The sequence below is a fragment of the Podarcis gaigeae genome, assembly GCF_964106915.1.
Source record: "Podarcis gaigeae genome assembly, chromosome: 16".
Classification (NCBI taxonomy): domain Eukaryota; kingdom Metazoa; phylum Chordata; class Lepidosauria; order Squamata; family Lacertidae; genus Podarcis; species Podarcis gaigeae.
In genome coordinates, this window is record NC_139693.1 from 36,089,276 (window position 1) to 36,113,135 (window position 23,860).

General features: G+C 46.7%; 1 protein-coding gene across 2 annotated transcripts in view; it reads right to left on the reverse strand.

The window, feature by feature from the left end:
* Nucleotides 1-13,856: 13,856 nt before the first annotated feature.
* GLT1D1 (glycosyltransferase 1 domain containing 1) overlaps nucleotides 13,857-23,860 on the reverse strand; it is a 59,593-nt gene continuing 49,589 nt past the window's right edge. The window contains exons 11-12 of one of the 2 annotated variants that reach the window (XM_083717586.1): nucleotides 19,726-19,824; nucleotides 13,857-15,168 (exon numbers count right to left, since the gene is read on the reverse strand). In XM_083717586.1, the coding sequence (XP_083573712.1) occupies nucleotides 15,022-15,168; nucleotides 19,726-19,824 (246 nt within the window). In that variant the 3' untranslated portion in view covers nucleotides 13,857-15,021. The remainder of the gene's footprint in view (nucleotides 15,169-19,725; nucleotides 19,825-23,860) is intronic. The other variant, XM_083717587.1, reaches the window with a different exon arrangement.

A 23,860-nucleotide genomic window follows, 5' to 3' on the forward strand; every position in this document is an offset into this window, starting at 1 on the left:
CTTTGCAGAACTCCTTACCCCCAGGAGAGTCCAGGAGAGATTTTGTTCAGGTACGTTTCTGGCATGGAAAGATCTTGTTCTTTGTTGGCTGGGAAGGAGAAATCTGTCTTCAAAACAAAACAGGCAAGCTGTTGGGCTGTTTTGCAAGGTTCCCCCATTAGACTCCCTCCCTAAGTTGTTGTTTTTTTCTCTCTGTGTGTGTGTGTATGTTTGTGCGTCCACAAACTTTGCAGAAGCTCCTGCAAGTCTGCTGCCCTTGTCTCGTGTTTGTTGTGTGGTGTGTGTGTGTGTGTGTGTGTGTGTGTGATGGCTACTTAAGCACCCATACATGAACGTCAGAATTAGAGAGCAAGGTATAAATTAAGCAAATCCACATCATTCCTCTTGCTCTAAATCATTTATTTTGCAAGTTATTGATTCTGTGTTTGGCAGACAGTGGGAGGGGAAAGGATCTATATAAGGTGGAAAGTCTCACTCACTGCTGACCTTATTCTATTCCCTCATTGGCTTCTGAGATTTCAGCAAGCGTTTCACACAATTTCATGAACGTGATTTTAAAAATTAAACCTTAGGAAGCTAAACCTGCATCTGGCACCCCACTGCTCCTGAACTTTTTTGGCATCTTGGCACATGACATGCATAACTCTACATCTGGTCTTCCTTTCCCCCTCTATTTTGTGTTGCTGCGCTAGGTGGCAGAGCGGTGTCGCAGCTGTCACTGTGCAGGTCGGCCTGTCTCTGGAGGGGGGAGCAGAGAGTGGACAGAGCTCACAGGAGGGGGAGGGAAAGCGGAAGGTTGAAATAACAGCCATTCAGGGCCCGGCTGTGATGCAAATGTATGTTCTCAGACCGCATCAGAGCACAAGTCCATGGGGTCACAACTCCTGCCAGGCTATTTCTAGCTGTTAATCACACTTCCGCGGTCAGAGAGCGGTGTTCGGACAGGGTTAAGAGAGGACTGCCATTAGCAGTTTGTTTACTGTCTTTGGAGCCTGCAGGACAGCAATGCATGCCTAGGCCCCTGTAAGAAGACTGGAAACTTAAAAAATAAATAAATACGGATACTTAGGGCAACAGGTCGCCGTAGCAGAACCCAGGGATAGTCTGAAGGCACATGTCAGAGCTCTGCTTCAGAAGTCACACTGTAACTGTAGTTCAGCCTTAGAGTATAAATCAGGTCCTCCCTTAAAGAGGGCACGTGTTGTGGTGAGACCTGGCAACCAAACCCTGTGTTGTGGGTGGGCTTGATTGAGTAGCCACAACACCTGATTGGTGAGTCCCTTGATTTAACCAGGCCAATGGGACGCAGACTAAACGGATCAAGGAACCGATATATACCTATGCACATGACCCAGTGCTTCCTCTTTCGGTGCGTGCATCGGAACACCCACCCACCCACCTCTCCCTATATGTAGGGCTGTGCACTTGACCTTGCTATGCCGTCATGTGTCATCTGTCGCTGGGACAGGGGCATGGCTGGAATTTTCCCCACTTGGCTGATTGGCTGGTGCCATTTGGGTTTCACCTGCCGTGTAGCAAATCGTCACAACTTGTAAGGTTGCGGATAGGCTCTGGTTCAGGTGATAGGGATGGGAGAATGCTCTTGCCATCCCTATGTGATGGGTATTCCGTTAAAGGAATCCAGGGACTTGATGGTTTGGTCAACCCCTGTGAGGGGGTTGTGCCCGTGCCTGAGTCCAGGGGGGCATTTGGGTGGCGGAGATAGCCTGTTCCTGGCTTTCCGCTTATCTAGGTGTTCACCCTCGGCTGACCTATGCTGGTGCCCTGGGTCAGCGCTACCTGCAACGGTGCAGGGAGCTAGTCGAACCAGAGCCTATGCAACTACTCACTTGCTATAAAGTTGTGGCCTAAATTCTGCCAAAAACCAAACCAGAATTTGATTCTTAGGACTTATTGGACATTTTAAAAAGAGAAAATGAGAAAAAAGAGAGAGACACCCCCCCCCCAATTTGGCTGGAGAGCTATTGCACACATCTCCCCCACTCATTTGATGGGATTCCCAAATTTGCTACCTGAACGTAGCAAACCCTTGCTGTTTTCCTCTCTTCCCCTCCCGTGTCCCCTCACCCCACCCAACTGAAAAGCATCCAGGCCAAATGGATCTGATTTGCATGTGTCAAACGAAGCAAAATGTTCTCAAGCTGTACAGTCTCTTGACGTATCTGATTGGGATAATTGCAACGCCATGGGGGACTTTTGGCCTTGCTAAAAATAGTCAGGAGGATGGGAGCTAGTGGACTGGCAAGCAACCTGGAACAATGTTTTTGCAGCAAACGGAATATGTTTTAAGCATGGCAGAGGCAGGGGAAAGCGGACTCCCACGTTAGGCTCGTTTCCTAATCAAAATTTACGGAATATACTTTTTTTAAAAAAATGAATCAAAATGCACCAGGATGTGTGTAGAAGGCCTTCTTACAGAGAAGGGATGCTACCTCTTGTCAAAGCCTACATTGTGATGCTGCAGAAATAGAGAATACAGTGGTACCTCTGGTTAGGTACTTAATTCGTTCCGGAGGTCCGTTCTTAACCTGAAACTGTTCTTAACCTGAAGCACCACTTCAGATAATGGGGCCTCTGACTGCTGCCACGCCGCCACCGCACGACTTCTGTTCTCATCCTGTATGTAACCCGAGGTACCACTGTACAGGTTGCAAGCCTCAGGTTACAAGTGCTTCAAGTTACAAACTCCACTAACCTGGAAGAGTTACCTCAAGTTGAAAACTTTGCCCCAAGATGAGAACGGAAATTGTGTGCTGGTGGCGCAGCGGCAGCAAGAGGCCCCACTAGCAAAAGCACGCCTCTAGTTAAGAACAGTTTCAGGTTATGAATGGACCTCCAGAACGAATTTAGTTCGTAACTAGAGGTACTCAGGTTACAAACGCTTTGGGTTACAAACACTTCAGGCTACAAACTCTGCTAACCCGGAAGTAGTACCTCGGGTTAAGAACTTTGCCCCAGGATAAGAATGGAAATTGTGTGGCGGCAGTGGGAGGCCTCATTAGCTAAAGTGGTATCTCAGGTTAAGAACGGTTTCAGGTTAAGAATGGGCTTCACGTGATTGGCTAATTCCGGAATTGTCCTGTAGGTCAATCAGGTTGTGGATTCACTTCCACCTGGAGCTGGATTGGGTGGCTCCTGCGGACCAGTCATACTGCTACATTGTTCTAGGACCAATCAGACTGCTGCATTCTGAATCCTATTGTTCTAGGACCAATCAGACTGCTGCATTTTGGATACTATTCAACTCAGTACATAACAAAGCGTTTCCATTTTCATCTAGAAAAGCAAGTTGCTAGACCTCATGACTAGAAAGAAATGTTTCAAAAACTCCTGCTTAAATTTCACAGACCAGAGAGGTGGGTCATGATGTTCTGAGACATTATGCCACTTGTATCATAAGAAAAGTATTTCTGGATCAGGCCGGTGGAAGCTAGCCCAGAATCCTGTTGTCATAGTGGCCAACCAGGCACCTAAGGGAAGCCCACAGCAGAATTCTCTGTTCCCTGTGCAGCTTCCGTCTTCATGCCTGGCTTGAGGGCTTTTTGGAGACATCTGACTGGTCACTGAGAAGAAAAGGCTGCTGGGTTGGATTGGCCTTTAGCCTGGTCAAGACCAGAAGGGCTCATCTGATGTTCTTAAGGCTTTCCAGTGTTTGGGCACATGGACTGACACACCTTTGACCACAACTCAGTGATGCAGATTTTGAGAAATGCTGCCAAGCTGCTCTATTTCAGCAACCTCTCCAATTGCACCACTTATTCAGGCTGCAGGAATCAGGCGCCTGGGCACATGAGACTTCTAAGCCCCCTGCCCATTTGCTACCCCATCTGCAGGGCTCGGTTTGCGCTTGCCTTCTCGCTGACCCCTGCCCCAAAAACTTTTCATTATTAGCTTTTGAAGTCATACGAGGCCAGCGACTACTCCCCCTGCCCACTTTGGTTGTGGCTGCTGAAGAAATGTGATGGAATCAGACTAATGAAAGAGGTGACCTCTATCAAGCGAGGTTAGAATTATTGGTGGACTTGTGTTGAAGAATATGTGTGCTGATGTACCCACACACAAATGAAAATGGGCAAGAGTCGATGTGTGTGTGTGTGTGTGTGTGTGTGAGAGAGAGAGAGAGAGAGAGAGAGAGAGAGAGAGAGAGAGAGATGAGGCGTTCACAAAGTAAAGGAAGGATTGAACTCTGATCAATAAGAATACACACAGAGGCTTGAACCAGCAAGCCTCTGGGAAGGGTGCGTATAATAGTCTCTCTGTCTGTATCTCTCCAGCCCCCAGCCCAGGTCGTTTTATTCACAAAAGAAGTGTTCGTAAGAACCAATCAGATTTCTTCTGAGCATTTCAACAAACCCCACGTGGGAACAAAGTTAAACTACAAACATTAGTTACTTTTGGGGTAAATGAATGAAAACTTCAAAGGAGTACATTTGGCAACCCCGGAGGTGATAAACAAGCAATATACATGATAAGAAGGATGGCCAGGAGGACATCGATCATTATCACCTTCATGTGAGATCTATTTCCTGGCCCTAAGATTAACATCCTACATCAAAGAAACTTGCCCACTGTCTTTGATGACCCAGGATGCATGCCTGGCAAAGCAACTGGCAGTGTATGTGACTGGTGAAGAAAGAGAAATGGAACAGGGATGCAGAGGTGTGGATTGATCAAGAATCATATCAAAATAGTTCAAACCCAGTCAACGCAATGCTTTCATTGCTGACACAGATGACTTACTCTATATTTCTTATAATTCCTCATAGCAATCCCACCTGATCACTACAGAGAGAGAGAAACCATATAAAAGGAAAAGGTTTGGTGTCAGAAAGAGTACATGGTTGGCATCCGTCAGTCTCAAAAGACAATGGAATGTGCCTCCAGGGGTGAAGTCAAACTGCTGCATTAGCAGCACTGAAGTGACCTGCTTAGGGCGCAAGCCTGGGCAGTGTGGATGGAGGTCCTGAGCTACCCAGACAACTATACTCCCCAATTCAACCTCGCTGATGTGGTCCAAAGGAAAGCAGAACAATATGTTTGGAACCAACTTGGCTGCAAGAGTTACTACAAGGCGCCAACCAACCATCTTAGGGACTCCATTCCGGATTTGTGTAGGGTTTACTCCTTAGCCCAGGGGTCAGCAAACTTTTTCAGCAGGGGGCCGGTCCACCGTCCCTCATACTGATTGGCTGGCCAGGGTGTGATGCGGCCGGGAATCCCCCCCCCCCCAATCGCGCGGGGCTGGGCTTCAGCCGCCGCACTCGTGGGGCCGTGAAGCTCGCAATCCCACCTCCTCTGCAGGGCGGAAGTGGCTTTCCCGGACAGTCCGCGGGCCGGATTGAGAAGGCAATTGGGATGCATCCAGCCCTCGGGCCTTAGGTTGCCTACCCCTGCCTTAGCCTTTTCTTCTACCCAAGATATCCTGCAAGGAAGCAGAGTTTTAGGACCTGAGTTTTCCTTCTCCTAGATCGGCTAGCTTCCCAAGTGGACAAGCCCCACCTGCCCCTTAGAAAGAATACATAATCCTAATCATTTAGACTAAATTCCAGTGACACCGAGGGTGGGGAAGCTTTTTCAGACTGAGAGCCGCATTCCTTGCCAGTGGGGTTGTATACTAACCCAGAGCTCAGTTTCCTTGGAAGGAAGGTCCCCAGAGACTACAGAGACATTTGAATTTATTTAGAAATATATACAACTTGAGAACAGGATGGAGGGGCTCACAGCTGTGGCTCAAGCACAGAGAGAGGCATGCATCTGTCCCTGCCGGGTCTCCCAACATCTCCCCTCCAGCCTCCAGCTCACTCACAAAGCAGCTTTCTCGGCCAGCCCCTCTTTTTGCGCTTTTGGTCATTCCTCTCTTAGATGCAGCTACTGCAAAGCAGCAGCTCATGCCTTGGAAGTGCTCATTGGAACAAGATTGTTTCAGGAAGAGTGAATTATGTAGGTTCACACTCAAATGCAAACCAAGCCCAATTTCTCTCCCCTGCTGACACAATGTCTTCCAGACATTTCTGGATTTGAACTTTGGTCAGTCCTGGCCAACATGGGGTGAGGGGTGATAGAAGCTGCTGGCCAATAACAGCTGGATGACCACACAGGTCTGCTGCTGACATCAAGAGCAGTGGCAGAGAGCAGACGGGGGTGTGGCTGGCGCGTGTCCCAGGAGGCGTGACATGCATCCCAGGGGTGTGGCACACCACCCGTGGGGTGTGGCATGCATTCCGGGGCATGGTGTGCCGCCCATGGGGCGTGGCATGCGTTCTGGGGGCGCGGGGTGCCGCCCGTGGGGCGTGGCATGTGTTCCGGGGGCGTGGTGCACGTCCTGGGGGCGTGATGCGCTGCCTGCAGGGGTGTGGCACCCAGAGTGGGCAGGGGGGCAGCAGCAATGGCACCCCACCAGGATCACGCTGCCAGGGGCGGTGTGCTCCCCCCCGCCCCCCTCTTCCTCCGCCAGTGATCAGGAGCGCCTACTCCCACAGTTCTGCACTGATGGAAAAAGCTCTATTGCTGAACCTAGCCACCATTTTGATTTCCCAGAATGCCTCTAATGAAGGTCACTCTGGGGCATTGTGGGAAATGGAAACCTTGAGAGCTGGGCCTAGGCCTTCCTGCCCTCCCCTGCAAAAAACAAAGCTCATGGGGGTTTGCAGGGCAGGCATATGGGGCAGGCCCTATGGCAATGCTGGAGGATGCCAAGCGCTGGCTCTGAGCCCCCAACGCACTGCAAAGAAATGCTTGAATCTCACCTCCTCCCTGCCATAAATTAAGCTGCAATTTAAACTCCTCACAATTAGCATCCTCCTTTTACATCACCTTTGAACCCAGAGTGCTTGTCAATTGATCCAGGGTGCCAGATACCTGCCAGAGCCTGACTTGTTAGATACTGACTTTTGTGTGTGCGCGCGCGACTGTCTGGATGGCTTGGTGGATTAAGCACCACTCCTCAGGGATGCCACTTCCAATCCAAAATTGACTGGAGTGATTTAAAGTCTTAATGGATGGCTCAGCGATCCCAAATTAACAATGAGCTGCCACAAGAAAGAAAAAAGGTAGTTACTGCCCAGTCTTAAGGAGACAAGCTCTTTTTTCTTGTTATTAAGCTTCTGCAATTGTCAGTAGTTAGAAACAGAAGACGATAATCAACTCTGTAAATCAGTGGCTTTCAAACTCCCTGTCCCCAGGGTACCTTTCCAACCTTGGTATTGTTCATTCAAGAGGCCCTGAGTGTTGCAGGGAATTATGGGTGATGCTTTAGGGCTTGCTGTCTGTTCCCACTTGTGAGAAGCAATCTCTACCCACTCTGCTAGCCTCGTAATTAAGCCTGATTTCTGCTTAGCTTTCCTGGGAAATTATTATTATTATTATTATTTATTTCACTTATGAATCGCTTCCTGTGAAGCGTCTTGGAGCAATTTATGGTGCAACGAAAACATATACAGAACAACTACATGGATCAAAGCAGTTAAAAGAACTTTATCTCTAAAAATAATTTCAAAACAAAACAAAATCTGCACAATTACATGTAAAACAACGAAAAGCAACAATTCCACACAGAGACACACACACAAATATAAAATCAATTCCAATAGAGATATGAACTGGGAGAACAAAGGCCTTCCTTAGCCTGGCTTTTGAGATTTTCGTTTCCCATGATGCCCCAGAGTGATTAGTGGCATTCTGGGAATTTCAAAAGGTACCCTGGTCCAAAAACCTGGTGTGACATGGAGCCAATGGATGAGGGCAGCAATCAGGGCAGGGAACCATCAACCGGTTACAGATACCATCTTGCATTGGTTGCGGAAAGTCTTACTGAAAGAATCATGTCTTCAACAAGCATCTAAAACAGAACGAATATCACAATTGCAGTGTAATGTCAAACTGCTGTCTAAAATGTATTAGATATCATTGGAATGGGAGACAAAAAATGAGCAAATAAAATCTTCAATGACGCATTGGGCATTAGACAATGGTTATATGACAGATATGGAAGCATCGTAACAAGCGTGGAATATGGATATAAAATTTACACCATGCTATGGTTTAAGAAAAAAATTATATGAAAATGTTATATAAAAGGTAAAGGTACCCCTGCCCGTACGGGCCAGTCTTGACAGACTCTGGGGTTGTGCGCCCATCTCACTCAAGAGGCCAGGGGCCAGCGCTGTCCGCAGACACTTCCGGGTCACGTGGCCAGCGTGACATCGCTGCTCTGGCGAGCCAGAGCCGCACACGGAAACGCCGTTTACCTTCCCGCTGGTAAGCGGTCCCTATTTATCTACTTGCACCTGGAGGTGCTTTCAAACTGCTAGGTTGGCAGGCGCTGGGACCGAGCAGCGGGAGCGCACCCCGCCGCAGGGATTCGAACCGCCGACCTTTCGATCGGCAGGTCCTAGGCGCTGAGGCTTTAACCCACAGCGCCACCTGCGTCCCGAAAATGTTATATAGATGGTATCTAACACCAAGTAAATTGGCAAAAATGGATAAATCAGAATCAAATAAGTGTTGGAAATGTAAAGAGAAAGAAGGTTCTTTTTATCATATGTGGTGGTCTTATAGTATAAGGCGAGAGCTTACTGGGAAATGATACATATTGAATTGAAAAAGATGTTTAAAATAACATTTGTAAAAAAAAACAACCCAGAAGCTTTCCTTTTGGGAATTATAGGGACAGAACTACCCAAACTGTATAGAAATTTATTCATGTATGTGACTACAGCAGCAAGAATGTTATTTGCCCAAAAATGGAAAGAGGTAGCCCCGACGAAAGAAGAATGGATACAAAAACGTTTGGAATATGCAGAAATGGTGAAACGTACCAGAAAAATAAGAAATCAAGATAATAAACGATTTATAAAAGAATGGAAATAGTTTATTGAATATTTACAAACATACTGCAAACAGATAAGGACATTGGCTGGACTATTGTAATAACCTACAGTTTCATAAGAGCATATATTTAAAGTAGATGAATAAAAGAATAAGTTAATTTAGAATATGTAGGAAATGTAAAAAAATAAATTTAAGGAACCACAGAAAGAGGAGGAAGTCAAGGTTTGAAATGTTAGAATGATTGTAAAACTATTGAAATGCATATAACTGAAAATCATAAATAAAAGACAATAGAGACTGTGCTCTGATTGGGCCAGAGTCCTACCAATCTTTTCAGTCTAGCAGTGGAGGCGGGCACATTTGGGGAAATGGGGTCCTGTCCCACTGACACCAGTCTGCTTCAGCTAGCACCCACCTGCCTGCTTTCACCCATTCCATTCCTGACTGTCAGCTTCCTCCACCACCTTAGACTCAGTGCTGTCCTTGCAGAACTCAGCAGAGAGCAGGATGGGGGCAAAACTAGAATTAGTTGGCTCCATCTGTCATCGGCTCTGCCTTTTGCCCTGCCAGTCCCAGTGAGACCACCCAGCACAGATGATCCAGATGGAACCCACCACAGACCACCTTGTGTACCTCTTAAGTTAAATCTATAGCATTTGCCACTGAGTGAAGCCATGGTGAAGCCATGTAGGTGTACCTGTCTACAGGTCAGGCCAGCTGGAGGGACACGAGAAGCTGCCTTATACCAAGTCAGAAAGGTGGCTCATCTAATTGTCTGCGCCAAGAGTAGGGGACTCTGTCCAGCTGCCCCCCCCCCCACATTCTCTGGCTGGAATGTGCCCTTGAACTGTGTTCTTGATTGGATGGAAAAAGATATGTATAGATCAGGGGTCAGCAAACTTTTCCAGCCGTGGGCCAGTCCACTCTCCCTCAGACCATGTGGTGGGCCAGACTATTTTTTTTGGGGGGGGGATGAACGAATTCCTATGCCCCACAAATAACCCAGAGATGCATTTTAAATAAAAGGACACATTCTACTCATGTAAAAACACACTGATTCTCAGATGGTCTGTGGGCCAGATTGAGAAGGCGGTTGGGCCAGATCCGGCCCCCCGACCTTAGTTTGCCTACCCATGGTGTAGATAGATGTGTTTGGCTTGAATGTAGCCTATGCCACAAAAGCCAAAGATCACATCTCTTTGCCTGCTTTCTCAACCTGGCTATGCCCATCACTAATTGGCAGTCCCTGCAAGTGGCTGTCAAAAAGCCAGATGGCAGTAAATCACGCCGCTCAAGTTGGAGTCGACTCTTTCTTAGCAAAACCACCATCAGACATGGCTGAGTGTCATCCCCAGTATGAATCAGTTGCCGAGACTGAAAGTCCCTGCCTCTCCACAGCCATCTAACACCCCTCCACTCCAGGCTTTCTTCCCCAAGCAATTGGAGACTGCGCCTGCATGGAGCCTGCCACTGCTCCGCTCATTTCTGCCCTCTACTGCTTCTGAGAGACAGGGAGAGATTCCCCTTCTCCAGCTGGTTCCTCCCACCATTCCTCAGGGTCCAACCAGTCCATGACAATGGTCGTATTCCCTTGGTTGGAAAACAGTTCCCTGATCCACAGCACTCATTTTTGCTCCTACCAAGTCCAGGTGCAGATTTTTTAAAATTAAATCAGATTTTTAAAATAAAATGCTTTTGGAGGAAAAATCTTTCTAAAGATAGTTTTCAATTTAAGTTACATTATAGTCCAAAAGGGACGCAGGTGGCGCTGTGGGTAAAAGCCTCAGCGCCTAGGACTTGCCGATTGAAAGGTCGGCGGTTCGAATCCCTGCGGCGGGGTGCGCTCCCGTCGTTCGGTCCCAGCGCCTGCCAACCTAGCAGTTCGAAAGCACCCCCGGGTGCAAGTAGATAAATAGGGACCGCTTACCAGCGGGAAGGTAAACGGCGTTTCCGTGTGCAGCGCTGGCTCGCCAGAGCAGCGATGTCACGCTGGCCACGTGACCCGGAAGTGTCTCCGGACAGCGCTGGCCCCTGGCCTCTTGAGTGAGATGGGCGCACAACCCCAGAGTCTGTCAAGACTGGCCCGTGCGGGCAGGGGTACCTTTACCTTTATAGTCCAAAGGCTATTCATCAGGAAATAAGGATTTGTTTTAAGTTTTTCGTGTGTGCTAAAACTCAGTTTGCTTCTTTTTTAAAAAAATATATTGTTTAACCACATCAGTTAACAAACATGGATACATATGCTATAATGTTATTGTTTTAGTTAAATAAATTGTTTAAATTGTTACTAAAGGTTATTTTTCTCCTTCCAATACAGTACAGCAGAAAAGTTGTCCAAATATAAACAGTTACCTTACCGTATTTTTCACCCTATAGGACGCACTTTTCCCCCTCCAAAAATGAAGGGGAAATGTGTGTGCGTCCTATGGGGTGAATGCAGGCTTTCGCTGAAGCCTGGAGAGCGAGAGGCGTCGGTGCGCACCGACACCTCTCGCTCTCCAGGCTTCAGGAAGCTATCCGCAAGCCTTGCGTGCCCGGGGGAACTCCCCCCGGGTGCGCAAGGCTTGCGGGCGGCAGCCTGCAGCGCGGAGCAAGGGGCGCCTTTGGAGGACGCCCCGTGCTTCGCGCAGGTGTCCGCAAGCCTTGCGGCCTGGGGGGAACTCCCCCGGCGCGCAGGGCTTGCGGGCGGCAGCCGGCAGCGCGGAGCACGGGGTGCCTTTGGAGGACGCCCCATGCTTTGCGCAGGTGTCCGCAGCCTGCCACCCGGCGGGCAGGGCGCCCTGAAGCAGAGCGCCCCGAGCACCGGACAGACATCCGCAGCGTGGGGAGCCCTGCAGGAGTTCCCCGCAGGGCTCCCCACCCTGCGGATAGCAGCCTACTGCCCGGCGGGTGGGGTGCCCTGAAGCAGAGCACCCCATGCGTCGGACAGACATCCGCAGGTGGGGAGCCCTGCAGGAGTTCCCCGCAGGGCTCCCCACACTGCGGATAGCAGCCTGCCGCCCGGCGGGTGAGGCACCCTGAAGCAGAGCGCCCCGCGCGCCAGACAGACATCCGCAGCGTGGGGAGCCCTGCAGGAGTTCCCCGCAGGGCTCCCCACGCTGCAGATAGCAGCCTGCTACCCGGTGCGTGTGGCGCCCTGAAGCAGAGCGCCCTGCGCGCCAGCCCCACAAGCTCGGGGGACAGCGGGGAGGCCAGCGCCGCCATCCCACTGTTCCCCCCCAAAAAAGTAGGTGCGTCCTATGGGACGGAGCATCCTATGGGACGAAAAATATGGTATTAAACCTCACAATAATTTCCTAATTATCTATGTATTTCTAATAGCATAACCAAATCAGTAATTTTTGATACAACTGTAAAAACTACTCTGAAGATTTATTATTCCAAAAACGAAATCTTCATCTGGTTGTAAACATTAAGATTATACCAGCAAGAATGAGTCTTTCTGTAAACAAAAAACAAAAAACGTTTTAAATCAAGTCTTACTGACAAGTGATTTGAATCGTGATTTGAATCGATTTGATTTAAATCAAATCCACCCTACATGATACGATGAAGTCCCTTGATGCCCATGGAAACGCAAGTTTTACAGAAATCACTGTGCACAGTCACGTCCCCCCTCGCCAACCACATTTTACTAATCACAAGGAATAACTTGTTGTGCTTGACTCACTCCAAAACAGGGTCTTCAAGTATAGTTTCTCTAACTAGATGTACTTAAAGCTTCATAAAACGATAGATAGATGATGACAGATGATGATAGGTAGATAGATAGATAGATAGATAGATAGATAGATAGATAGATAGATAATATTTATTCAGAATTTTAAAGATTACAAAAAGAAAAAAGAAAAAAAAGACAGAAAAAATACAATCATTTAAAAAAGAAAAAGAACAGATTAAACCTTTACATAACTTTCTTCCTTTACTTATTTCCTTGACCTCCTCACACCTCCCATTTTTGTATTCTAGTTCAAATTGTTATTTCAGCAAATCCTTCCAACCTTGTTTTTATCTTAATAATTTGATTTAATATATTGTAGTTTTACGTTCTCTCTTTCATCAATTCATTTTTACTTTAATCCTTTATATCATTTCTACCAAAACCACATAATTTTCTTTTTCCAACATCTTTCTAACAATCCTTAATTTTACAATATTTATGAAGATATACTTTAATTTTTTTCCAATCTTCTTCCACCAACTCTTCTCCTTGGTCCCGGATTCTGCCAGTCATCTCTGCCAGTTCCATATATTCCATCACCTTCGTCTGCCATTCTTCCCGGGTGGGTAGATCTTGTGTCTTCCAATACTTTGCAATGAGTATTCTTGCTGCTGCTGTGGCGTACATAAAAAAAGTTCTATCCTCCCTTCGCACCAATTGGCCGACCATGCCCAGGAGAAAGGCCTCTGGTTTCTTCTAAAAGGTATATTTAAATACCTTTTTCATTTCATTATATATCATCTCCCAGAAGACCTTAATCTTTGGGCACGTCCACCAAAGGTGAAAGAATGTGCCCTCAATCTCTTTACATTTCCAACATTTATTATTGGGCAAATGATAAATTTTTGCAAGCTTGACTGGCGTTAAGTACCACCTGTAAATCATTTTCATTATATTTTCTCTTAAGGCATTACATGCCGTAAACTTCATACCTGTGGTCCATAACTTTTCCCAGTCAACCATCATAATGTCATGTCCAACATCTTGTGCCCATTTAATCATAGCAGATTTAACCATTTCATCTTGTGTATTCCATTTCAACAGCAAGTTATACATTCTTAATAAATTCTTAGTTTTAGGATCTAACAATTCTGTTTCCAATTTTGATTTTTCCACCTATCTGGCTAAGATCAAGTGATGATAGATATAGATAGATAGATAGATAGATAGATAGATAGATATCTCATAGCCAGATTTTTTGGGGGGTTGGAGATTGGTGGTGATGGCAAAGTGGAGGGAGAAACAAAAGCATTGCTTCTACCGCTGGGAAATGAATCACAATTGCTTTCCAGATCTGCAGGCACAAGAGCCCTCCTTTAATTCCCTTTTGCAAATGCAGAGTCCTATTACAATGTGCTCAATGGTGCCAACGACTGTGCGATTCAGAGGACAAAAATAATAAAATAAAGCATCCGGAATTTGCACAAAGTACTGAATACAAATTACTCGCCACTTCCCTTCTATGGAGCCTGAGCTTCTCGCGGCCAAACGCGAAGGAGATTTATGAGGCTCCACAAAAATGCAGTATTGCAATTATTATATTCTGAGGTAGCAACCAGTTTCTAGGAAATGTGAAGCTGGTGTAAACATCAACTTGAAGAAATAAACTCCAACTCAAGATGTGGACATCAATCAATATAAATACGACCCCCCCCCCTCCCGATGGACATGTCAGAGTGACACCCTTGCCCCAGCCAACATTGTTAGTGGAAGGTGATGGCAGGAGCAAAGCCGTACGTCTTTGCTGTATGGCATCGGTTCAGTTACACCCAAGAGAGACACCCTTTTAAAGTGTTTGTTATGGTCCATCTTAAGGGCACGTAAAAAAGAAAACAGAAACCGTGGATGTGGTGGGGGGGGAAGAGTCATAATTATTGAGACTGCAGAACTGGAGTTTGACTCCTCCCCTGCTGTTATTAGTACTGGGAGGAAAGTTCTGGTCCCCCCCCCTTAAAACAAGTGTTTTTACACACACGCTCTTTCTAATCGATGGATTAAGTGATTAAGGGTGTGGTCAGGACATGAATGAAACAATCGTAATTAACTTGACCACCTCCTTTCAATGGGACCACTGCATAATCTGCTTTCTCTGGAACTAGGCCCATAAGTCAGACCGAGAATGATTTCCACGATCCAATGGCATTCCTAGTATGCATGTGTTTGCATCTGAATGTGTTACGCATAGGTGTGCATGCATATAATTCCAAGAAAACGTATCATATTGATACATCACTGATTATCCATATCTGTGAATATTGTCCTCTCATGGGAAACCCCCCCCAGCAATCATTCTAGTGTCCACTGTATGCTACATTTCAATTGGTACCACAGAGAGCAGGTGATACAGAGGGGGGGGGGGAATCAGTAAGTGTCATTAATCACAAAAATCCGATTGGCTTGGCTGGTTTGATCCATCCATGCTGGGTTCCTGTATCTTGACGCAAAGTGGGTCACTGAAGCATCAGCACAAGATTCTGATACGTTTTCCTTTCGTGTTCCCATGAGTGGTGCTTTGTGACGTACTCCTTTGCCTTCATTACAATCTCTTTGTGCAGAAATGGGTCGCCGATCAGGCTTTTAGACAGCTGGACAAACTCCTGAAAAGGTGAGAAATAGCTGTTGTTATTATCCCACTGCCAATATCCAAAAGGACTCAAAGGAGATTACACTCTATAAACTTGCCACGTTGCAAGGGAACAGGAACAGCAGCCTTACAGATTGTCAGATCATCAAGCACAGTTTTGTCTACATGGGCTGGCAAGTGGTTCTCCAGGATTTGAGGCCATGGTGTTTCCAGACCTACCTGAAGATGCCATGGACCTAACCTGGGACCTCCTGCATGGAAAGCAGGTTTTCTGCCTCTGGTCTATGGAAGAGGGCAGGTTAAGGGGAAGAGCTTTCCAGGGGCTGCCTGGAACAGAGATAAAAATGGGGGGTTAATGATGCAACTCTTACCACTTTGAAGCTGGCTCAATTCCAGCCATGTAGAAGCCTGAGCCCAACCTGGCTCCCTCGAGATGTTTTGGGCGACTGCTTCCAATGGCCTGATTGTGCTGGATAGGATTGTGTGAGTTGTGCCTAAAACATCTGAAGGGCACCAGGTTGGAGAAGGTTGGTCCAATGTGTCTATAAACACACTTCTCTGTCCTCCATCCAAGCTAGGAAGAGGCATTATCACATTTTCTTCTAAGATGCCAACAGTAAAAAGAGAATGGAAGCACAATACGACCCAGCGATTGCAAAATTAACTGAATAGGTTAGATTGAGGGAAGGAGGCAAACGCAGGGCCAATCTGAAAGATTAGGGTCTCCTTTTATGACATATACGGAGCAGAATTATCACATACAATAGCTTTAACATCTCTTCGCAGGTGAGATGAAAGGTAGCAAATGCAGAAAGAATAGCACTGATGATTAAAATGTATTGGATACTTACAAAGAATGAAATCATAATAGGATGTGTTCTGCAAGAATAACAGTTTTCAGAACACATAATCTTTGCTTCCGTATGCTTTTGTGCAGAAAAAAATGACACACACATACATGCAAATGAATAAAACAACACATTCCAGGGAGGCAAAAACAGTCAAGAAGGTGCAGTGCAGGCCGGTGAGGGGCGTGGCCTGGGAAGAATCCTGAGGGCCAGACAAAGAACATGGAGGGCCACATATGGCCCAAGGACCTGAGGTTTGCCACCCGTGAAACAGAACTTGCTTTTCAAACTTTGGCAAGTTCTCCTTTCCAGTGACGGTCAAGGGATGGTCTAAAATCCTTTTTGCGTGGAATCCTTCTTCCTCAAATAAAAAGGAAGGGCTGGTGGTCAGGGAGGATTCTGTTGTGGCTATCAATTGCATAATGCCATCTCTCCACCAGTGTCACCCCCACAATAAGCCTAGGGAGGGTGGGGGAGATCAGGATCTGGCCCACCAGCTGGATCCAGTCTCTCCCCGCATTTGGGGCATGCATATATGAAGGAGGTGTGAGACCAGTATCCAAAGTTGTTTAATGTTCAGGAACATTCCTGTATGGAGGCCACGAAGGACTACCCGAACTTGCAGACTCAAGATCTATGGGCAATAAGCAACCTCCGCCTGAGATCAAGCCGTTCTGCCTCTCCAACGCACACCAGGGGTGCGGAGGTGAGTTCCACGTTGATACAAGTACCTTTTTCCCGGAAAAACCAATTGCATTTGTTAACAAAGAGATTCATTTGTGAAGACCGCGGGGAACAATGAACTCTCCAGGGAGAAAAATGTTAGGCACAATTGTTTTATCGGAAGGGGGGTGGGGGTGGGAGGAGGGTCAGGGTAAAGGAAGTGCGACTGCCAAAGTCTAATGAAAACAGAGGATCTACCTTCCTCGGACTTGACTTAATAGTATGCATTAATCATAGGCACTCTGAACAAAAAAGCATTTTACACTCTGCAGTTTTATTTAATCTCTTGGTGTTGGGTTTTTTCTTTTCTTTACGGAACACGTTATTATTGCACTTAGCTGATTTTTGGAGGCCAAAATTTAATTTATAGAATCAACAGGATTAATACTCTCACACACCCCTCCTTTCCAAGCCTAATTAAGACCACCAGTTAATTGGGATATAGAGTGAAGCTTCAAAAACATAGGTTGCGTGTGAAGGAGACATGCTGGGGACTTAAAATCAAAGTGATAGTTGGGTTTTGCTGCTGTTCTTGCTGCTACCTGGGTGCCAGTTGCCTTTAGAATACTAAACGCTAACCAGATGGGAGTTAGAACCTAGGAAGCTGCCTTAAATAATTGACCCCTTGGACCAAGACTGGATGGATGGGATATTGCCCGCTCTTGATGTGGTTGCACTCCCTCTGAAGGAGCAGGTACATAGCTTGGGGGTACTTCTGAATCCATGCTTGAGTAGCCTCGGTGGCACAGAGTGTCTTCCTCGTGTGCCTCCTCCACAAGAGGTCTAGAGGGTGGCAACAAAAGAACAGGCCTGTTCTGTGGTGGCTCCCCATTTGTGGAAGGCTATGGTTTTCCCAGTAGTGATGTATGGAAGTGAGAGCTGGACCATAAGGAATGGCTGATCACTGAATAATTGATGCTTCTGAATTATGGTGCTGGAGGAGACTCTTGAGAGTCCCATGGACTGCAAGAAGATCAAACCTCTCCATTCTGAAGGAAATCAGCCCTGAGTGCTCACTGGAAGGACAGATCCTGAAGCTGAGGCTCCAATACTTTGGCCACCTCGTTAGAAGAGAATTCTCCCTGGAAAAGACCCTGATGTTGGGAAAGATGGAGGGCACAAGGAGAAGGGGACGACAGAGGACAAGATGGTTGGACAGTGTTCTCGAAGCTACTAACATGAGTTTGATCAAACTGCGTGGAAGACAGGAGTGCCTGGTGTGCTCTGGTCCATGGGGTCACGAAGAGTCGGACATGACTAAACAACAACAACAACTCCCCAGGGAGGTTCACCTGCGCCATTCTTAGATATCTTTCAGTGACAGGCAAAAAATTTACTCTATAACCAGGCCTTTGGCATTTAAATCTCTGTGGCCTTTTAGTTGTTTTTAATGCATTTCAGTTTCCCTTTGGTTTTAATGTTTCTCTATGTGGTTGCTCGTTTGTTGATTGGTTGGTTGCTGTGGGTTGCCTTGGACAAGATAAAGTGACTAACAAATTCAATATATCATCATCATCGGTCCATCCAATGCAGTACTCTCTGTGCTGACCACTAGGGGCGCTCTAGGATTTCAGACAGGGGATCTTGCAAAGTCCTACCTGGAGATGGCGGGGGATGAACCTGGGGCCTTCTGCAGGCAAATAAGGTGTTCTATCTTGGAACCACAGCCCTTCCCTATTCTTTAAAATGTGATCCATCCTTCAGGCCCCTTTCAATGAAAAGGTATTGTCCAAGGTCTCCCCTGGAGACTTCCATCTCTCCCATCACCATTCCTAAGTAGCTGCTAGTACCCAGGTGCCTGGCAGGACCCCACTGGCAATAAACCCACCCTGCCCTTGCTGGAGTTGGTACTGCTTTGACCTCCCCACAAATCTGTTTCCCTGGCCACAGGCTTATTCGCTGGCAGCGACCAGGTTTTCAAAGCTGCCAGCCATCTGAGGTTTCCCCAAATACCCTGGAGTGTCCGATGTAGAACTGCTCAGCGGTATTGTGGGAAACTGATTTGAGGATGTGGAACTCTCTTCCCCTAAAAGTAGGGAGGTAAGAAGGTGTCGATTTCAATTCTGAGCCATGTCTGTCACATACAGCAGCGCTTCTGTTCTGCTACAGTTCGGCTTCTGAAGGAAATATGTCATTTGGCTTGCTGTCTCTTGTGGCAGAACTTTATGAAATAAATTAGATAATAATACAGAAAGTGAGGTGAATAACGGTTTTTGTTGGAAACCGAATTACAGCAGAACAGTGCTAGTCACAATGAAGATGGGTAATTATTACATTATTCCACGCCACTCACTTCAGTGCAAAGGAAACGCAATACAAATGGGGGGGGACCCAACATGAATTACGTGTCATTTGATATCAATGGTGATCATATCCTGCACCACTGAATACCATAACTCCAACCTATATAGGTTTAAATTCCAGCATTATTTACTACTACTACTACTACTACTACTACTATTATTATTATTATTGATTGATTGCATTTATACCCCACATTTCCTGAAAGGAGTTCAAGGTGGCACATGGAGTTCTCCTCCCCATTTTATGCTAACAACAACCCTGTGAGGTAGGTCAGGCTGAGAGTGAGTGACGGGCTCAAGGTCATCTAGCGAGCTTCATGGCTGAGTGGGGATTTGAACCCTCATCTCCCAGGGTCGTAGTCCAACACTCTAGATCAGTGGTAGGCAACCTAAGGCCCGTGGGCCGGATGCGGCCTAATCACTTTCTCAATCCGGCCTGCGGATGGTCCAGGAATCAGTGTGTTTTTACATAAGTAGAATGTGTCCTTTTATTTAAAGTGCATCTCTGGGTTATTTGTGGGGCATAGGAATTTGTTCACCCCCCCCCCCCAAAAAAAATATAGTCTGGCCCATCACATGGTCTGAGGGACAGTGGACCAGCCCACGGCTGAAAAAGGTTGCTCACCCCTGCTCTAGTTGTTACACAACACTGGCTCTCAATGCAAGTGCGCATTGGGTCATTACTTCTTTTTTTACCTGGGGGTTTGAGTATAGAAGCCCAGTTGTCTTGTGCGTGATTATTGCAGCATTCCCTGGGATATTCCTTGCCATCACCGGAACATTTAAATCCATCGCCTAGTGGAGAAACACAGAGGAGAAAAAGGCTTAGGGTTAGTTAGGTAGAGCTGGAAATTTGCAGAAGATTGTGGAGCAGGGTTCTGAACACAGGCTTCTTGTTGGGGAATCTGGTTGGCTGCTGTAACAACAGGATTATGGAACTGATGGGCCACTGGTCTGATCCAGCAGGGGTCTTCTTGTGTGCTTATGAATACATCATCTGGGTTTATTTGGGCTCGAGAGCACTGGCGGATCTGCCAGAGGTTAATCTTCACGAGGGACATAAATTTCCAGCAACCACCGGAGCATAGAATGGCATGAGGTAAACCCTCGATATCTCTGGGGAAGCGCATGGAGCCCGCTTGCGCACTTGTCAAGCAGAATCCCCCCCCCCCCCGCCCGACCTGAAATTTTAATTACCGCCGCCAGCCTCAGAAATCCTGAAAAACATGTGGTGCCTTTGAGCGCTTAATGGCTCATCTTGTACAAATTACTGCGGTGTCAGACAACAGAAAGAAATCCACTCTCCATGTTGTTCAATCCATACCGATTCACTGGCACTTAGGAGAGAATGTGCTTTTAATTACTGTCATTATCGTGGGGGACGTGATTTCCCCATGGTGTAATCGGCCCGGAAGGAAAGCATGACAAGTTTGGGGGTTTTCTTGGGGTGGAGGGGTAGAAAACAGAAAAAAGTAGATTACTTGAGCTTGCCTGCACACTTGCGCACAAACACATTAGTGGGAAAGACGGCTCTGTTTCATTGATTAATTGGCTAACAGTGTGCTGCTAAACTTATCTACGCAGAAGTGAGCCCCACTGACTTCAATGGAACGTGTTTGACAGTAAGCAGGGGAACTTTGCTCAAGCATTTTTTCACTGCCTATGCTGAGGCAGCCAGAACAGTCACAAATGGCATTGCAGGCTCTGCAATTCCATGATTTCTATGACTATTAGGAAGGGAGAAGGGTGATTCTATGAAGTTTGCTCCAGTGATGGTTCTAACTGCCATCATCTCAGCCTGAATTCTTTCCAGCAAAGGGAGACGTTAAGGCAGGACTAGGGATTATTTCCAGTCTGGGGGCCAGATCCCTTTCTGAGCAACCAGGCAAAAACTTCTTTTAGGTTCCCAGTGGGTTGGGGGGCAGGTGTCTGTTCTGCAGCCCTAAGAGATATCTGATGGACTGGACAAACCTCACCTAGCCAACCTACTGGAATTGGTTTCTCTGTTGGATTGCACAGTGGTGAGACTCTGGTCGCTTGCTGCACAAATAGCTGTGCCTGCCCTGCTCTTCAGAAGGGAGAAGGCTCTTCACAAGGAAGGTGAGGGCATGTGGCTCTTGTTGGATTAATGCTTTAGCTCACGCTTAGCGCCATGCGTTTAACTTCTCTTGCACTTGCTCTTGATTTCTGTAACCTGACACTCGCCTAATGCACTGATCTGATCTGAAAATCACAAGATTTGTGAGTCTGAGTTTTTCACTGGACGGGGAGGGCCAGGACACCAACAAATTTTCAGTCTTCCAATGGGGAGCATAAAACTGGGAATGGGGTGAGTGGTAATTTCAGCCCAGACACTTGGGAGCAATGAAGGATATGCATAAAACAAGCAGGTTTTTTTTTTCAGGACGAACTTGCCAGATCTCAGTTTCAGCACTTCACAGGTGAGTTCTGGCACCTCTCAGGCAGGCGCCATTGCCATTCTAAGAGAAAGAGGGGTTAATGGTGAGTACGGCCACCTCTTTTTCTAGAAAACATAGCACTGAAAACAAGGAAAGTGAAGGTACATAACAGAAGTGGGATGGAATCTTTGGGGAATCTCTTTCCCCTCTGAGTGTACATTTCCATCAGAATTTGAACCAGGAACCCCTTGAATCTGTGGACCAGCATCTCGTGTGGTGAGTCACTTTAAACACAATCTGGAGGCAGATAGCTCACTCTCAGGTCTTAGCTTGGCTGCAACCCATTTATCAAAGAAGGTTCTTCCTGATCTGATCTGACTCAACCATAAACAAACCTGTCTCTTTGCCTGGCTGACATTTATGCTTCCATGAATATGCTTTTCTGATCCACTTGCACTTGACCCACAATTTGTTTTTTTTTAGAAGAAAGGGGGCCACTGTAAGAAGTGTCCAAGATGGGCTTTTGATCTAAGCCACAGCAGAGCTCTTCTTATGAGTCCACCAAACCCTCTTGATAGAAGGTTGGACGTCCTCATAGCTCAAATCCACCCACGGAAGTAGTGTTGGCTGAACAAGATGGTCCTGAATTAATTTTTTTTAATCAGTGGAGTCCAAGCACTGTCTGAGGTTTCACTTTCTTTTTCTGGAGCAGTTTTTCTGCCCTGGTTAATGAAAACAAGGTTTTGACAGATGGTCATTCCTCCTGTTGACCATCTCAGGTAGGGTTGCTGTTGTTTCTCCTAATTAAAATAGCACTGTTGTTCAAGAGCTATCTTCTCTTTCCTTTCTAGGCAGATGGTGCTACTTCACTGTCAGGGCCAAGAGTATCGCCCATGGGAAAGATGGACAAAATAATCCTTTACCAAAAAGACCACAAAATGGTAATGAGAAGAACTGAGAAATGGGCGGCTTCACCACTTATGAATTTCCTACCTCAGGGAGGGTGATCCCTAAAGAAAAGGAAGTGGGGCAGATCCAAATTGTCCCCTATAACAATCTTAGAAATGAATGAATAAATCTAGCTAAAATAGAACACCTTAGTCACCTCCTCCCTGCCCCAAATAAATTCTGAAATATTGTGTGATACTAATACTTTGAAGTGCCTATATTTTTGAGCCTTTACTAGCAGGTGAATGTGAAGCTGGTGGTGATTTATTTATCTGTTTGTTTTTAATAAGGCTAGGCAGAAATTCTCTCCCTCCTTCTTGTTTTGCAGCCCTGTTCAACCCAGCAACGGATTAGAGAGACAATCCAGCAATGGATAAGATCTGTTGAAAGGCGTTAGGGTAGCTGATGAATCTTTGAGTGAGTAGGCAAGAAAATGCTGTTCTTGCACCTGGACCACTTTTGGACCAATGCAGTTTGATTGGAAATCAGGAGCGTGGCCAGAAATTGCACTATGGCATGATCCAACAGGAACGTACTGTAATTATTTTCCTTATGGAATGGAAGAAGTTCTGTTTCAGACTCTGTGTACAGATTTTCTCCATCATCCCTTCCCACTCCGTGCATGAATGCTTTGCACTTCTTTTCTGAGGAAGGTAGTTTAGCACAAGGGGATCTGGCCTGTCGACGATGATCCAGATTTTATTTCCAAGCTTCTCAGGTAGGGAACCCTCGAGACCCTTTGGCCTTTGGACGGCTGATTAGAGGAAGTGTTGAAAGAAACTGAAGATTTGTGCTTCTTTTCCCCCTACCCCACTTTTTTCTTTTCCCTTGATTTTTTTTCCCTCTCTTCAAGCGTAAGTCCAGGTGCTTTCGTTAGTGTTTAAAGCCCCAAATACCTGAAAAAACACCTCCATTCCTATAGACCCTCTTGAGTGCTAAGGCTGATGGAAGAAGACCCTGTGGTTGTTCCACCAAGCTCCAAAATCTCTTTTTCTTTTTTGGTGGGGAGAAAGTGTTCTCTGTAGCAGCCTCTAAGGGACATGGAATGGTTGGACACAGAGGAGTGGTGGGAGGAACCAGCTGGGGAACTGCCAAGGGGAGAAGGCCCATAGCCAGGGGTTTGGTGATGGGACAACAATGAATGGGCAGAGGGAGGAGAGAGAGAAGACTGGGAGGAGGAGGTGTCAGAAGCTGAAGAGGTAACAGGGTTTAGTGAGCAGGAAGAGTCTGTGGCATAGAGAAGTCCAGAAGCAGGACAGAAAGCAGGCCAAGAGGCTGAGAGGAACCAGGGTGTCTCCCCCTCCTGCTGCAACAACCTCACCTCACCCTGGTCTCCCAGGATCAGGAGAGGCATGAAGTGGGAGAAGCAAAGGCTGGCAGGTAGTATCAGATTGCTTGGGGAAAACCCAGGAAAGGGAGAGAATTAGACAGCTGTGGGAAGGTGGGGACCTTCAGCCTCCGCAACTGCCTCATATGGGCAAGAC